This window comes from Lissotriton helveticus, chromosome 5_2 (assembly GCF_964261635.1).
Source record: "Lissotriton helveticus chromosome 5_2, aLisHel1.1, whole genome shotgun sequence".
Classification (NCBI taxonomy): Eukaryota; Metazoa; Chordata; class Amphibia; order Caudata; family Salamandridae; genus Lissotriton; species Lissotriton helveticus.
The window spans coordinates 14,063,311-14,080,901 of NC_136066.1; the positions used below are offsets into that span (position 1 = coordinate 14,063,311).

The window sequence follows — 17,591 nt, forward strand, 5'->3', positions numbered from 1 at the left end:
ACCCTAGTTCTCTGCCGTAAGACCCCAGCAGCTCCCTAGCTCTCTGCTGTAAGACCCCAGCAGCTCCCTAGCTCTCTGCTGTAAGACCCCAGCAGCACCCTAGCTCTCTGCTGTAAGACCCCAGCAGCACACTAGCTCTCTGCTGTAAGACCCCAGCAGCACCCTAGCTCTCTGCTGTAAGACCCCAGCAGCACCCTAGGGCTCTGCCGTAAGACCCCAGCAGCTCCCTAACTCTCTGCCGTAAGACCCCAGCAGCACCCTAGTTCTCTGCCGTAAGACCCCAGCAGCTCCCTAACTCTCTGCTGTAAGACCCCAGCAGCTCCCTAGCTCTCTGCTGTAAGACCCCAGCAGCTCCCTAGCTCTCTGCTGTAAGACCCCAGCAGCTCCCTAGCTCTCTGCTGTAAGACCCCAGCAGCTCCCTAGCTCTCTGCTGTAAGACCCCAGCAGCTCCCTAGGGCTCTGCTGTAAGACCCCAGCAGCACCCTAGGGCTCTGCCGTAAGACCCCAGCAGCTCCCTAACTCTCTGCTGTAAGACCCCAGCAGCACCCTAGGGCTCTGCTGTAAGACCCCAGCAGCTCCCTAGGGCTCTGCTGTAAGACCCCAGCAGCTCCCTAACTCTCTGCTGTAAGACCCCAGCAGCACCCTAGTTCTCTGCCGTAAGACCCCAGCAGCTCCCTAACTCTCTGCTGTAAGACCCCAGCAGCTCCCTAGCTCTCTGCTGTAAGACCCCAGCAGCTCCCTAGCTCTCTGCCGTAAGACCCCGGCAGCTCCCTAGCTCTCTGCTGTAAGACCCCAGCAGCTCCCTAGCTCTCTGCTGTAAGACCCCAGCAGCTCCCTAGCTCTCTGCTGTAAGACCCCAGCAGCTCCCTAGCTCTCTGCCGTAAGACCCCAGCAGCACCCTAGGGCTCTGCTGTAAGACCCCAGCAGCTCCCTAGGGCTCTGCTGTAAGACCCCAGCAGCTCCCTAACTCTCTGCTGTAAGACCCCAGCAGCTCCCTAGGGCTCTGCTGTAAGACCCCAGCAGCTCCCTAGGGCTCTGCTGTAAGACCCCAGCAGCTCCCTAACTCTCTGCTGTAAGACCCCAGCAGCACCCTAGTTCTCTGCCGTAAGACCCCAGCAGCTCCCTAACTCTCTGCTGTAAGACCCCAGCAGCTCCCTAGCTCTCTGCTGTAAGACCCCAGCAGCTCCCTAGCTCTCTGCTGTAAGACCCCAGCAGCTCCCTAGCTCTCTGCTGTAAGACCCCAGCAGCTCCCTAGCTCTCTGCCGTAAGACCCCGGCAGCTCCCTAGCTCTCTGCTGTAAGACCCCAGCAGCTCCCTAGCTCTCTGCTGTAAGACCCCAGCAGCTCCCTAGCTCTCTGCTGTAAGACCCCAGCAGCTCCCTAGCTCTCTGCCGTAAGACCCCGGCAGCTCCCTAGCTCTCTGCTGTAAGACCCCAGCAGCTCCCTAGCTCTCTGCCGTAAGACCCCGGCAGCTCCCTAGCTCTCTGCTGTAAGACCCCAGCAGCTCCCTAGCTCTCTGCTGTAAGACCCCAGCAGCTCCCTAGTTCTCTGCCGTAAGACCCCAGCAGCTCCCTAGCTCTCTGCTGTAAGACCCCAGCAGCTCCCTAGCTCTCTGCTGAAAGACCCCAGCAGCTCCCTAGCTCTCTGCTGTAAGACCCCAGCAGCTCCCTAGCTCTCTGCCGTAAGACCCCAGCAGCTCCCTAGCTCTCTGCTGTAAGACCCCAGCAGCTCCCTCGCTCTCTGCCGTAAGACCCCGGCAGCTCCCTAGCTCTCTGCTGTAAGACCCCAGCAGCACCCTAGTTCTCTGCCGTAAGACCCCAGCAGCTCCCTCGCTCTCTGCTGTAAGACCCCAGCAGCACCCTAGCTCTCTGCTGTAAGACCCCAGCAGCTCCCTCGCTCTCTGCTGTAAGACCCCAGCAGCTCCCTAGCTCTCTGCTGTAAGACCCCAGCAGCTCCCTAGCTCTCTGCTGTAAGACCCCAGCAGCTCCCTAGCTCTCTGCTGTAAGACCCCAGCAGCACCCTAGTTCTCTGCCGTAAGACCCCAGCAGCACACTAGCTCTCTGCTGTAAGACCCCAGCAGCTCCCTAACTCTCTGCTGTAAGACCCCAGCAGCTCCCTAGCTCTCTGCTGTAAGACCCCAGCAGCTCCCTAGCTCTCTGCTGTAAGACCCCAGCAGCTCCCTAGCTCTCTGCTGTAAGACCCCAGCAGCACCCTAGTTCTCTGCCGTAAGACCCCAGCAGCTCCCTCGCTCTCTGCTGTAAGACCCCAGCAGCACCCTAGCTCTCTGCTGTAAGACCCCAGCAGCTCCCTCGCTCTCTGCTGTAAGACCCCAGCAGCACCCTAGTTGTGCAGTAAGGTCCCTTTAGTTCTGTCTGTGCCTCCACATCCTTGGGGCGCCTCTCTCTGCTGCAAGAACTGTGACTTGGTGTATGAAAGTGCCTCTTTTGACCTGGTTAGCCCCCACTTTTTGCACGATATATGATGAGATTTAGAACTGTAAGTGCACAGGGTCCCTGCAAACCAGGTTCCCAGTGCCAGATCTCCTCCTTCCCAAAAACTGCACCATAATTGGCACCACTTCGGATACCCCTGAAGGTACCTAGTGAAGGGTAATTGTTCCACCCCAGGGGCCCCTTACCAAGGCTCTGCACTCTGCCAGGCTGCGTGTCTTGGTGCAGAGACAAATGAAGAGTCGACATGGCCCACAGCCCTGTGTGCCATGCTCCTCCCCTCCCCCTTCACTGTATGGGATATAGGGACGGCACTCCTACTGCATGGCCTTTAGCCCTAAGGCAGGTGCACTATATCCTATGTGTGGACTCGTCCGCATGAGCAGATCGGCCCCTACAATGTCCAGTCCATTCTGCAATGCTGTGAGTGAACAGGGAAGCCTTGAAGAGTGCATGGGCTGGACACTTGTCAACACGAGTTTCCAAGCTCCACGATGGCTCCATTGATTTCTAAAGTGTTTGGAACCAAACATCTTGTCTTAATGAATCCTCACTGATGCCAGTGATGGATTGAGTGATGTATTCACACCGCAGACCCTTTTAGAGGGTCCCCTGAAAACCTACCAAACCCAGGTGGGGTCCCTGACTTATTTTCAACAGTCTGCCACCACCAGACATGTTTCTGACCTCATGGGATGAGACCCAGTGCTCTCAGAGGACCACGGCAAAGCCTGATCAGGGTGGCTCCTTACATGGACCTGAGCCGTGCTCAGTGTAGGGCCGTTTGTAAGGACTATGGTTTCAAACCAGCCAAACGTCCAAGGAAGGCCTATCTCAGACAACTGATCGCTCGGTTTGAGAAAGATAACCCAGAACTGGTAGCTCAGTCTAAGGATGATGACCTTACGAATGATGATGAGTCTGGATGAGAATCAGTCCACTTGGAATCTGGTAATAGTCCCTCGAGGAGGACCTCCTGCTAGAAAGAATGACCAGGCGAGTGAACTTAGAGGCTCAGCTACGGACATAGAAAGGGAAAGAGATGAGCCTAGAGCCCATCTCTGGTGGCGGCACACAAACAAATAGGGAGAGGGAAGGTTCTCATGACTCTAAACTCCCCAAAGGGATTGCCCCTAACTGCTCCGATGGTGATGGCATCACCAAATAGTTCACTGCATTTGAGAGGGCCTTCATAGCAAGAAAAGAAGCTCGAAAAAATTTAGTTCCTCTCTTGTGGGAACTATTCTCAGGGAAATGCAAGGATAGAGTCCGGACATTGGCTGAAAAAGATGAGTATTATGACCTCATGAAGGGTACCCTGATTTAGGGCTATGGACTCCCCACTGAACAATGCAGAATAAGATTCAGGGAGACTCGAAAACCCCAGTCAGTCCTGGGTGCAATTTGTTGACTTTTTAGTGAAAACACTAGGTGGTTGGTTAACAGGTAACACTCTGAATTACTCTGAAGGGATTTACAATTGAATAATGAAGGAACATCTTTTAAGTAATTGTTACAATGAGAAGTTATAGCAGCAATTAGAGGACCTAGGTCCACTTTCTCCTCTATAGTTGGGGAAGAAGGCAGACCACAGAGTCAAACCAAGGGTGACTAAATCTACCACAAACACCCCCCAAGAAAAAGATGGTGACCCAAAAGAGAAATACAAAAATGAGTCTTCCTCAGGCCACCAAAAATCTGTTCAGCAAGGTGGGCCTAGAAACTCATCACAGCCCAAGGGTAAGAACTGGGATCCAAAAAAGGCTTGGTGTCATTACTGTAGGTCACTGGGATACTGAATTGGAGACCCTGGTTGTAAAAACACAAAAAATGCCTTTAGTCCACCTGCAGTAAATGTAGCGGCTAATCTCCAGATTGGATCTCGGGAGACCACTGGCCATATCGGAGAGCTCACGGAGGTGACTTTGGTAGGGGATGAGGATGTTGCCACCTTAGCTGTCTGGCCCACTAACATGCAAAAATACTGACCGCATCCTGTTATTGATGGGGTTAGGGTGGAGGCATCGAGAGGGACTGGTGCTGTTGTTACCGTGGAGACCAAGCACCTGCTGGCCTCTTCACTATATCTGTCTGGAAGGACCTATCCAGTCACCAATGCAGACAATGTAACAACAAACCATCCAATGGCAATAGTGTCCTTTGACTGGAGAGGGCTCGCTGGCCAACAAGAGGTGGCAGTATCTTCATCCAGTCCAGTTGATTGCTTGGAAATAATTTGGAGTCCTCAGCCTGGGCTGAGGCAGAACTGAGAATCCATGCAGAAATGCTTGGAATACCACACTGGGGGTGTGTTAAAGTAGAGCACAGAGCAGAGCCCAGTGTGAAAAAAGGTGCTGGAGTCTGGATGAATGACCCAACCCTCCAAGAAAAAAGGCAAGCAGACTCGGGAGCCAACTGCAAATCAGACACCAGGCCCTTCTCACGGGAAAGAGTCCGCCCCAGTGGGAACTGAGCCTCAGGAGTTAAAGCCTTACCAGGCTGAGCTCTTGGGCCCATGGGACTCTCTAGGGAAGATCTATGCCAGGGTTAGAGGACCTGTCCCACTCTTGAAAGTCTGTGACAGCAAGCTGCTGCGAAAGAAGGAGGTGGTCTCAGTGGTTCCCACAGGACTATTGGGAGGAGGGGATCCTTTACACTGAGGTCGGAGACCCCAATCCTGCTGTCCCTTAGAGAGTGTAGTGTCTCAGGCGTTTAGGGAATTCCTCCTCATTTTGGCCCACAACATCCCCCTATCTGGACACATTGGCCAGATCAAAACTTAAAGTAGGGTATTTAGCTACTTCCACTGGCCAACAATGCACCAGAACGTGAAGGAGTTTTGTAACTACAGTGCCACCTGTCAAGCCAGTGGCAGGACAAGTGGCTACCCAAAGACCCCCTTAATTCCACTCCCAGTGGTTGGGGTTCCCTTTTGAAGGGGTAGGGATCAACATTGTCGGTCCCCTTCACCCTCCTACATCATCGGGAAACAGATATATTCTGGTGGTAGTGGATCATACCACTAGGTATCCTGGGGCCATTCTTCTTAGGACTACCACTGCCCCTGCAATGGTTAGGGCCCTGATTGGTATCTATACCAGGATGGGCTTCTCTAAGGAGGCGTTATCAGACAGAGGTACAAACTTCATGTCTGGCTCCCTTAAAGACATGTGGAAGGAGTATGGAGTGACCTACAGGTTCACTACTCCCTACCATCCGCAGTGTAATGGCCTTGTTGAAAGATTCCTCAAGACCATGAAAGATATGATTGGTGGACTCTCTGAAAAACTCAGAGGGAGATGGGATATCGCACTTCATGCCTGCTTTTTGCCGACTAGGGGAGTGCCAAAGGAGTAGTGGGGTTCTCTACATTTGAACTTCTGTTTGATCATCCTGTTAAGGAACCATTGTGCCTTGTGAAGGCACAATGGATGCCATATGAATACACAGGGGGGGGGAAACACACATATATTTATAGTCGAGTCCCAAATGCTAACATAACCCTCGGACAGGGATTATAATTTCCTGTTTGATTCAGGGGGATTGTGTGGACTTAACCACATCGCTGCTTGACATATTCTGCTCCTGTGCTGGGCCATAATAGAACTGGGTGTGGTCATGACGAGCTCAGCTCGTCATGAGCACACGAGCACCGTGCCTCATGACGAGCTGAGCTCGTCATGAGCATCGAAGGGGTTAATGATGACTGTAACATCAACGTTTCCCGCCCCTGTGTATTCAAATGTCCTCCGTGTCACCCTTGTACAGCACTATTGTCTCATCACAATTAGTCACTTACTGTACACTTGAATCTTATGTAGTTATTGATGTTTGTGTATTTTGTCACACAACAGCCAACCCAATATACATTGAATAGTAAAGAATAACATTTACTGGGCAATGAAACATTTTCTCTTGGTGTATTCTCAAGATTTTTCTTTATGGAAATTTGTTCTTTTAAAATACCCGTTGTGTATTGAATACTATGTACAAATAATCTGTCGTACCCGACAGAACCACGTTTGTTTATAGTGTATACCTACCCAGGTACTGAGGGACACAGGGTCACCCCATTATCGTTAATCACTATCAAGGCAATCAAGTGCCAGATAGGGCAGAGAAAAGTTGTATACTTGGGCTACCTTGGTGGAGGCCAGGTTCAACCCTTACAACCCAAGATACAGATAATTCTGGGCTGGGTTGTTCCAACAACCCAGACTCAAGTCAGGGCCTTCCTTGGCTTGACTGGATACTACAGGTGACTTATGAAGTAAAATGGCACAAGTGTGACGCCTCTCGCAGAACTGAATGCCCCAAAATGTGAACTAGACAGTGATCTGTCAAAAGGCTTTAGACACTCTGAAGGAAGCGTTGTGCTCTGCACCGGCTCTGAAAGCTCCAGATTATGGCAAGCAATTCATTGTTGTGATAAGCTGGCTTGGTATTTGGCGTACACTTATGTATGCACCAATCCAGCCAGCCCTTATGGTGATTTTAGTAGTCTCAAACAACCTTAGAAAACTCTCTAAGTGGTAGCTGTGGAGAGCAGCCTTCGGGCTTGGTCCAGAAGGAGTGTAAAGCAGCTTGTTTTATGTTATGTTATGGGGTATTTGTAGAGCGCGCAGCTACTCCAGGGAGTGTCCCGGCGCTGAGAACGTAATCTTATAGGTATAGATTAAGTGAAAAAGAACCACACAGTATATTTATTAAAATATGTATTTATTACAATATACTCACTAACACATTCAGCTATATTTCCTAGCCAGAGATATACACAATGCACACAATACTTTTCAATAGAAACAGGTGGTAAGTAATACACAGTGGTCACCAGGGTGGGACCAAACCAGACACTAAAATAGTGGTTTGCGAACCACGACTCGAGACAAGACTATACCCAGAAGATGTAGAAGTGCCGGGGACCCAAGGAACCACCCAAGGTGAGTAACCAGAAGCCCCACGGAGGCAGTGTGCAGAGTGGGAACACAACCGCAGGATAAATGAAAGTCAACGGGTAACTCGCGATTGCAATTTTAAAGAAGAAGGACCCTTCCCAGTGGACCCTGAAGAAACCCTGTGGAAGACAGAACGTTGGAGAGCCACCCCACCCGTGGATGCCTTAGGAACCAGGATACATGCACCAGGGAAGCCAAGTGCATAGGTGTGAAGTGGCGTTGGAGACCGCCATCAAACTCAATGGAGGACTTCAGGAAAAAGGCGCTGCTGGGGAAGGTGAAAGTGTCCGGTGGAACTCAAAGGTGGATTCAAGATGTGAAGAACCTGCAAGCAGAGGGGACAGACTCTATGCCACTCAGGAGTGACCAGGGGCACGGAAGACAAATGCCCAACGATGTCGAGTGATGCAGGAGAGCTGACGGTGATCTTGAAACTGCAGCTGTGTGGACCAGGCAAAGCTGTGGAAGACCAGGAGCCATTCACAAGCTGTCCCACGTCGGATGTCGTGAGTTGAAGGGTTGGTGTCCGGCGGGAACACCAACAAGTCTTGGCAACTGCAACCAATGTGGAAGTTGAAGAAGGTTCAATGTTGGGACCAGCGAGGTCCGGGAGACTCGCCACAAGCAGGGGAGTCAGGGCAGACCCTGAGCAATCAGGGGAGCTCAAAGAATTCAAAGAGGACCCTCAAGAGGAGACACAGGCCGGAGGCACTGGAGTTGCAAGAGGACCTCGAGCAGCTCACTAAAGATGCAAGCCCACAGTGCAAGCAATGCGGTGAGGACGAAGATCTTGGTCACTGGAGATGCCTGAGGCTGGGGCTCCTAGGAGCCCGAAGATCTTGGTGGAAGGAAGCCAACAAGCCTTTGCAACTGCAAGTCAACGCTGTGCACAGGGGTTCAATTCCTCCGGCTCCGACGAGGGATACTGGCCTCAAACTTGGTGAGAGGACAGGGCAGGCCTTGAGGGATGTGAAGAACCACCACCTGTGTTGCTGAGCCTTTCCGTAGTCCGTGAGAGCCCAGGATCAGCCGACCGGTCAGCTTAGTTGCAGTGCCTGCAGATGCAGGAAAGTGACTCCTTCACTTCAAGGGAGATTCCTTCAGGTGCTTTGGATGCCCACAGGCCTTGGAATGTTCCTATATGGTGCAAAGGCACAGACGATGCCGCAGACGAGCAGAGCGGTGAGATCAGGAGCAGCAGGAGGCTTCTCAATTGTAGCCTTGACGCCCAAAGAGAAGTCCAGCGAAATCCAGAGTGCCCAGACATTTGAAGAAGAAGTGATGTCTGAAATTAATCTTGTCCCACAACGAAACTAGGGACCCACCCTCCGGTAGGCCCTTAATTACCCTAAGGAAAGGGTTGGGATGATTCAGGGGTCCCTCGCTAAGGAGGGGCTGGACAAGGGTGAGGATACTCCCCTGTCCTTTGTCCAGTTTTGCACCAGCGCAGGAGCCAATGGCTCCCTGAACTGGTTTGAGCTGGACTATGCATGGAGGGCACCAAGTGTGCCCTGCACGCAGGCTATGTGGCGCTGGCAAGCGCTCCCACCCTGCCCCAATACACTAAACCCTGTCTGGGAGGGGTTCACACCTCCCTGTGACAGGATACCTATTGTTCTGCCTTCCCCTGTCCGAGCTTGGCTCAGCAGCAGGAGGGCAGAAACCTGTCTCAGGTCGGCAGCAGCCCTAGCTTGCTGTTCGGGTCTCGAAGACTGGTACCGGGAGCACAGAGGGCCTCTCAAAGGAGCTTTATAGTGCATGGAATCATTCCAACATGTTTGATACCAAACATGATAGGATTTGTTACAGGCAGTTTCGAGATGGTCATCGCATGATGACGCAGTGCCCCTCTATATGTCATACGGCTGTCTCGCTTCCAACCTGGGAGAATGGACTCCACAGGCTGTAGGGGTGGCCTGCTCATACTGGGGCACCCTTACACTTAGAAGCGAGCACCCTGTCTTCAGGATTGAAAGTCCTGCCTTAGGGGTGACACAGGTTTTAAGTACATAAGCCTTAGATATAGGGAAACCTATATCTTTCGTGAGTGGTGCTAGCACCAGCTCACACAGGCTGCAGTGGCAGGCCTGTAGTTACACATGGAGGGGTCTCCCATGGGTGACATAATACATGCTTCAGCCCGTGGGGGATTCCTGGTGTACCTATGCCCTGGGTATCTGGGTACCATATGCTAGGGGCTGATAAGTGTACACCAGTGTCCAATCTGGAATGTACTTGCCTTACTCATTTAGGGAAGAAAACATAGTGCCTGGGGTCCTGGTTAGCAGGATCCTAGTCAGAAACCGCATTACATCAAGCAAAAAGTGGGGGTAACCATAAAAGCAGATCCTACTTTCCTACAATTGTGCAAACTGATGCTTCTGAGCATGAGATGGGAGCGGTCGTGGCCCAAATAAATGGCCGCGGTCAAGACCAGCTTATGGCTTTCATCAGTAGAAGGCTACTCCCCAGGGAACCGCGCTGGAGTGTCATTGAGTGAGATGCCTTTGCTGTAGTCTGGTCCCTCAGGAAGCTGAGACCACACCTGTTTGGTTCTCACTTCATTGTTCAAACTGACTACAGGCCTGAGATGGTTCATGCAAATGAAAGGGAAAAATCTCAAACTGCTAAGGTGGTCCATATCCCTACAAGGAATGTCCTTTGAAGTGGAACACAGACCTGCCCATGCCTATGCAGATGGCCTTTCCTGGTTCTTCCACTTAGAAGATGAAGATTCTTTAGGGGAAGGTTATTCTCGTCCTTTCATTTGGGGTGCCTCTCTCTCTGCTGCAAGGACTGACTTGGTGTAGGAAAGTCCCTCTTTTGACATGGTTAGCCCCCACTTTTTGCCTGCTGCATGATATGACTTCGATCTCTTTACCAAAACATGGTACCATAATTGGCACAACTAGAATTACCCCTGACAGTCCCTCGTAAGTGGTACCCCTGGTACCTCGTGCAGGGGCACTGAAGAGGGCCCTCTGGGGCTGCAGCAGTGGTTGTGCCACCCCAGGGACCCCTCACCAAGGCCACGCCCTCTGCCATTGCAGGCTGCGTGTCTTGGTGAAGAGAAATCCGAAAGTCAACCTGGCCCACAGCCCTGTGTGCCATGCACCCCACACACTACATAAGGTAAAGGTAAGTCCGCTCTACTGCAGGCATTAGCCCTAAGGCAGAGTGCACTATGTGTGGACATATCTGCATGAGCAGAGATGCCCCTACAATGTCCAGTCCATTCTGAGATGTTGTAAGTGCACAGGGAAGCCAATAGGAGTACATGGGCTGGATACCTGTCAACACGAGTTTCATAGCTCCATGATGGCTTCACTGATTTCTAAGTTGTTTGGTATCACTCTTCTTATCTTAATAACTCCTCACAGATGTCAGTGTGGGGATTTATTAATAAATGGAAACAGGAAACCCTTTTAGAGGGTCCCCTGAATCCCTACAAGCACTGGTTTGCTCTCTGACTTGTTTTCACCAGTCTGCCACCCCCAGACCTGTTTCTGACCTCATGGGGTGAGAGCCAGCGCTCTGAGGACGGAGACAAAGCCTGCTCTGGGCGGAGGCGCTTCACACCTCCCCAGGACAGGATGGCCTTCCTGGACGGAAGCTTCAGAGGCAATGCTGCCTTTGAAATACAATCAAGGAAACTCCAGATAGTGGGGGAGGCCAGGCCCCCTTTCCTGCTCCACTTTTGGCAGGAGGAAAGGTGGGAAAAATAGTTAGATCAGGAGGAGGGTCCAGACTTAGCCTAAATTACCTTTAGGGCTGGCAGGCGAGGTGAACTCTCCTGAAATTCTTCCTTCTTGGGATGGTGCAAAAAGAACCTTTCAGGGCTTTAGTAGTGCCCCTTCCCACACGAGGTGATCACTAGAGGGTGTAGACACCCCAAAGGTAGGTAGCACATTGGCTACTACCTGTCTCTGCTTGTAACACCCCTAAATTCAATATTTAGATGGCTGCCCAAGACCTGAACATCATTTTCAACTTAGAAAAGAGAAAACCAGGAAAAAGAAGACTTGCGGCTTGAGAACTGAAGCCCTGTGGCAGAAGAAAAAGTCCCCCCCACCCGCCTGATGCTCCAAAGACTAGACAGCCACTACTGCTATATTGTCCTGAAACCCGTAAGGACTCAAAGAACCCTGGAGCACCTCCAGCCTTCAAGAAATCGCCAAGAAGCTCCCCTGGAGTATAGATATCACTCCCCAGCACTCTGCAAGCACCGATCCTGTGAAATCCGTTTTTTTCTCAACTTGCTGCTCCCCGGCGACCTCGACGCAGCAACGGAGCAAGGAAAGGTACAACCTCTACGGAGAATCAGATATGCCTCTCCACCAAGATAGGAGGCACCAGGACCTACCGGAGCTGTGGCGTACTAGTACCCGGGGTACCAGATCCCCAGCTGTAAACACAGAGAAGAAGAGTCCACACCGGACTCCTGAAGAACCAGAAGCAAGCAGACTTCGAAACACCCGAAACCCACCTCCTAAGTGGCCCAGCTATTGCAAGATCACCTCCCCCAAGTTACCTGCTCCTGATCGTGAGGCCCTCAAGTTGCACAACACACAGCTGACCTGTTCGCTCTGCACCCAGCCCCACGGGGCCGGCATCGACTAACCTGCTGCGCTCCCATGGCCCCCATGCCCTTGTGAAATCCTCCCTCCAAGAAGAATCACCGAACTTACCTGTAAGTCCTCCTGTGCAGTGTACTTTCAAGTGGCCCCCTTCTGCTTTGCGCGCCAGTTTCAGAGACCCTCAGCACTCTGCTCCCAGACAGTCAGGAACGTTCCTGAACTTATGCTTAACTTTGGACCTAGTCCCAACATCGACCTTCAACGAGAAAGTGACCTTTGTGAAAGCATTGCCTGATTTTACATGCATTTTTCTACTTTTTCCCCATTACTTTCAACGGTGCGTGATTGCGCACTAAAGTGATATATTCTCCGAACTTTGAAAAATCGTAACTCTGAAATTACTTACCTTAGAACTGTGTTCATGGTCTTAAAAATGACATAAAAATCGATATTATTTTTATAAATTGGGTGTCGGATTTATTTTTGTATGTTTGTCATCATTGCATCTGTGAGTACAACAAATGCTTACCACTACTCTCTGATGAGCCTAACTGCTCTCCCACACTACCACAAAAAGAGTTAGTATTATCTACTTATACCTCTGTATACCATTTGGGGATTCTCTGAGCTCTCTTCTTAGTGTACTTCATTTTAGTGCCCTGTACAGAGAGCCTGCTTCCTACACGTGGTCAGAGTCATGACAGCAGATTGTTTCCACTGTTTCACTCTTGTCTGCAGATGCATTTCGGATGTTAGATGTTTTGATGACACACTCTTTTCATGTTTAGGACTCTTTGTAGTGTTCGTGATGTGGAAGAGCAGAAATCCTAAGAAGAAGACGGATTAATGGAGGACCAGACTTGAAATGCCATCTGACCTGGCGGAGAGTTCCAGCAGAGAGGCCTCCTTGGATGTGCCCGAGCTGCAGTGAGATGAGACCTCCTTTGACATTCTAGTCTTGCTCTGAGGCAGAGTGCCTGTTTCACTGACCCATCCCTTCTTCCATCCTGCCTGCTTGGATGCACCGCCCTGGGCCTGCACTGTGGTGGGTGGGACTGGTTCCCTGGGGCTGTGCAGGAGCAGCTTGTGCACAGGTCGGATGATGGCGGATCACAGACGATATAGGATGCAATGGATACCTGCTGTCCTCCTTTCAATGGTGCTCAGGAGACCTGTTGTGTAGGCCCATCACCTTCTAGCTTGATTGATTGCACTCAGTGCTATAGAGGTAATGACATTCACTCACTGGCACCTGCTCAGTGCTCGGCCTCCTCTCGTGAAATCTTTTCAGCCTAAAAAAAACACCTGCCTGTCATCTTCCCTTAAGACGTGCAGGCCCCCAGAGAAACTTTTTTAGAGAACTTGTGGTAAATAAATAAAATAATCCTAAATGTCTGTCTTTGTTCACCCCTCAGTCAGTGTTCAGTGAAGATCTTTGCCCAGATTTCTGTGCCTCGTGAAGTAAGAGTCTGAGTTCCCTGAGGTGGGAGGCACAGAGGAGGGGGTTTCATGCGGATTGTCTTATGGAGTGTGAGGCAGAGGACAGACATTTCCAGGTGAGGTGGGGGGGACAGGCTTGGTGGGAAGGGATGGGGCTTCTGTTGTGAGGTAGGAGGTGGAGAGGCTGGTGGAGATTTGAGGTGTTTATGAAGCATTGCACCTAAGAAGGATTTCTTGACAGTCCCACATTGATCAGCCAGAACATGGTCAAGAGCGGCCAGGGCCAAGTAACTTCCTAAATCCTAGATGATGATGTCACATTGAGGGTGAGATGGGTGTCAAGGGAAGCCTTTTCCATCAACTGACACCCTCCACCGCAGAAGCATGGCCATCTTTGAGGTCCCACGGACTCAAGAAAGATAAACCGATTTCATTCATCCCAGCCGAGTGAGTACCTTTAGTGATGATGCAGCAGTGGGTGAACCAGAGATTTAAAATAGGCCCATCCTTTGGAGGACAGGGAGCCAGTCAGACCTGAGAGGAGTACCATGCCCAACTTATGAGCATCAGGTGCCTGCCACACTACAGACCATCCACAACATGAGCATCAGGTGCCTGCCACACTACAGACCATCCACAACATGAGCATCAGGTGCCTGCCACACTACAGACCATCCACAACATGAGCATCTGGTGCCTGACACACTACAGACCATCCAGGACATGAGCATCTGGTGCCTGCCCCACTACAGACCATCCAGAACATGAGCATCAGGTGCCTGCCACACTACAGACCATCCAGAACATGAGCATCAGGTGCCTGCCACACTACAGACCATCCAGAGCATGAGCATCTGGTGCCTGACACACTACAGACCATCCAGAACATGAGCATCAGGTGCCTGCCACACTACAGACCATCCAGAACATGAGACTTCCTGTGGGCAGCAAGCAGGAAACGACCCGAAAGTGACACAACGACAGGGAGAGGCTACAGAAGACACACGTAGTACTCTATGATCTGGGAGCTGTCGGACTGCGGGGCTGGGGAAGAAAACTCCTGCCATGTTTCTTGTCGCCAGTAAAGCAAAGAGTGCCAATTTAGGCACCTCAACAATGGAGGAGGATGCTCTGTTACTGCAATGTGAAGAGGTGAGCGGCGAAAACATTGGGGGCACTAGCAATGATAGTGTGCCAGAAACAGGAATAAATGAGGGGAGCTCTGCTGATGATTTTGCTATAGCTACCCATGGGGTCGCTAGTGGGCCAAATAACCAACATGTCTTAACTCATGCGATAGGGGGAACAAAACTCTGTCTTAATATAGCGAAAACTACTTCAGGAGACATTGGGCTAGACAAAAGCATCAGTATCCGCGGTGTAGCATCAGCAGATGCTAGCGGTCTAGCATCTTCAGTGAGAGGACAAGTCGGAGATCTAACTCCACAAGTTGAACAAGTGGATTATAACAAGGCACAGGCCCCGATTGAAGGGGACTTGGTTGAACACTTCTCTATGTCTTATCAATCGAATTCATCAGGAGATGAATCTGTCCAACTGTCTCACGGTCCAACTAGCTCGCCGAGCGGTCAATGGAGCGAACTATTATGTCACACAGAGAGGCGACCCAGGCAGAGAGCCAGAAAACGCAGGGGGCCTGCCGTAAATTACAAAACACACTCTGTTGTGTTGTCAAACCCTGCTCCGAATTTACTGAGCGGATAACGGAGGCTGAGAATCGTATTTCTAATTTAGAGGATGTAACGACTGCTCAGAAGACGGTGATAGACGACCTGTTGTCTGCGTTGTTGTCTATGCGGTCCATTTGGCGGATCTGATGAGTTGATGGTGTTGGCGAGTGGCGTTCCTGAGGAACTTTTCTGTGTTCTTTTGCGGTTCCAGTTTTTTTCTAGTTTTCAGCAGGTTTGTTTGGAGGCCTGGAGGTCTTCAGTGAACCAGCTGGCTCCCTTGCTGGTGTGAGTGTTGGGGTGCTTCTTGAGCGGGGCGAGGGTGTTGGCGCAGTCGTTGATCCATTGTCTGAGGCTGTGGTGTCTGGGTCGGTTGGGTCAGCGGATGGGCTCTGGGAGAAGATGGCGGTTAGCTGGTCCTCGGTGATCTTGCCCCAGCTGCGACGAGGCATCTGCTGGGTGTGATGGTGTGTGGTGGGTTTCCGGAAGGTGAAGTGGATGCATCAGTGGTCGGTCCAGTGGAGTTTGGTGGTGCGGTCGAAGAAGACTTAAGTGCTCGCTGAGAAGATGGGGTCAAGCGTGTGGCCGGCGGAGTGAGTGAGTGGGTGTTGTGACGAGTTGTCTGAGTCCGAGGTTGCGGAGGTTGTCGATCAGGGTGGACGAGTTGGCGTCGTTGTTGTTCTCGAGGTGAAAGTTCAGGTCCTTGAGGAGGATGTAGTCTGTGTAGGCGAGGGCATGTGTGCTGATGAAGTCGGTGATGGTGTCACTGAACTGCGGTCGGGGTCCGGGGGGTCTGTAGATGAGGGTGCCTCTGAGGGTGGTGTTGGGGCAGATGTGGATCTGGAAGTGCAGGGGTTCAGCGGTATTGAGGGTGTCGACGGCATGTCGTGATTTATAGAGTGTTCCTTTGGACGATGGCAATTCCTCCTCCTATTCCATTGGTGCGGTCCTTGCGGGTGATCTTGTAGCCTTCCGGGATGGCTATGGCGATGTCAGGTGCCGAGGAGAGGGTCAGCCAGGTCTCCGTCAGGAAGGCGACGTCTGGGGCGTTGGTGTCGAGTAGGTCCCAGAGGTTAACAGCATGTTTGCGGGGGAGCGGGTGTTGAGCAGGATACATCTGAGGAAGTTGGGTCCTTCGGTGGGTGGGTTGGTGGGCCGGATGCTGGTGAAGATGGAGTTTCGGCAGGTGAAGGGTCCTTGGGTGCGCTTCGGGGCGGCCAGGCAGCAGGTGCGTGATCGTCCGATGTTGAGTGTGTGGAGGGTGCTGGAGTCGTAGCCGAGGCGGGCATCGTGGTGTGTGCGGGGGTCAGGGGTTCTGGCACTGGGTGCGGTCCAGGCGCAGACGGGCTTGACTTTGGTGCGCCTGCTGCGTGCATCACCTGTACGGCCTCCATATGAGGGAGGGAGGAGCAGCAAGGAGGCGAATGGGAATGCAGGGGGGGGACGCAGCAGCGGCAACACTGAAAGGGGAGTGGGCGGGGGTCACAAGAGGCAAGGGGGCACAAGAGAGAATGGGGGCACAAGGGTGTAAGAGAAAACATAAGAGGCACAGTATTTACAAAGAGCAAGAAGCTGGCAGTATTAGCGGGGCACAAACCAGTTATGAGCAGCAGCAACAGGGTAAGTATTTAGTTATGAAGCACAATATCCTTGGTGCAATAACATCAACTGTTGCATGGCTAAAAACTTAGAAGGTCCCAAAGGCAAGACCTATTGGCTATGCCAATGCTTGTTTTTAGAGGCCTGGCTTGCAGTTTTAAATGTAGGCTACTAAGAAAGGTGCCAACCCAAGGTGCAAGTTCTAGAGAGAAATAAGATAGGAAGAGAAGTGAGTTATAATGAGAAAGCACAAATGGAAAGGTGAAGCACAGAACGGCAGGTCAGGTAACCAAAGTAGCGAGGCAGGTAGAGCCGGTGGGATAAAAATACAAAAAGATATGAGAAGTAGAGAGTAAAGCGGTGCAGATGAGGTAGAGAGATGAGGCTAATACAGAGGAAGGGCTAGGGAGAAGTAGAGAATGGTGAAATAGGGAGAGAGAGGTAAGACCGATGTATTAAATGTGCGAGACATTGGAAGCAGAGAGTGTGAACGGAAACAGTGAAGGAGATAGAAAGAGAGATGAAAGCAAAGGGAGTGATAGATGGAGTGGAAGAGGTAGAGAGAGCATTGTAGAGAAAGAAAGAAAATAATGGGAAAGGTGAGGGAAAGAGGACATCAATAAAAAGAAAGACAGAAGGCCAATAGGTGAGGTAAATTGGGAGGCTAGATAGTGTATGAGAGGTGGGGAAGAGAGAGATGAGGTAGTGAGTTGTGAGGCAGAAATGAAAGCGAGAATGGGAGGGAGAAAGAGGCTTGCGAGAGGTAGAGAAAGGTAAGGTATGGACGGCAAAAATGATAAAGGGTAAGATAAAGAGATGAAATTAAGAGGGAGGTGAAGTAAATGGAAGAGAAATGAAGGGGGATGAGATGCAAACAGAGCAG

At 51.3% G+C, this 17,591-nt stretch overlaps 1 protein-coding gene across 1 annotated transcript in view; it reads left to right on the forward strand.

Annotated features, from left to right (window-relative positions):
• DPM2 (dolichyl-phosphate mannosyltransferase subunit 2, regulatory) overlaps nt 1-13,376 on the forward strand; it is a 95,141-nt gene extending 81,765 nt beyond the window's left edge. Inside the window, exon 4 of the mRNA XM_078646673.1 lies at nt 12,770-13,376. Within this exon, the coding sequence (XP_078502799.1) occupies nt 12,770-12,828 (59 nt within the window). The 3' untranslated portion in view covers nt 12,829-13,376. The remainder of the gene's footprint in view (nt 1-12,769) is intronic.
• The last annotated feature ends 4,215 nt before the right edge of the window (nt 13,377-17,591 follow it).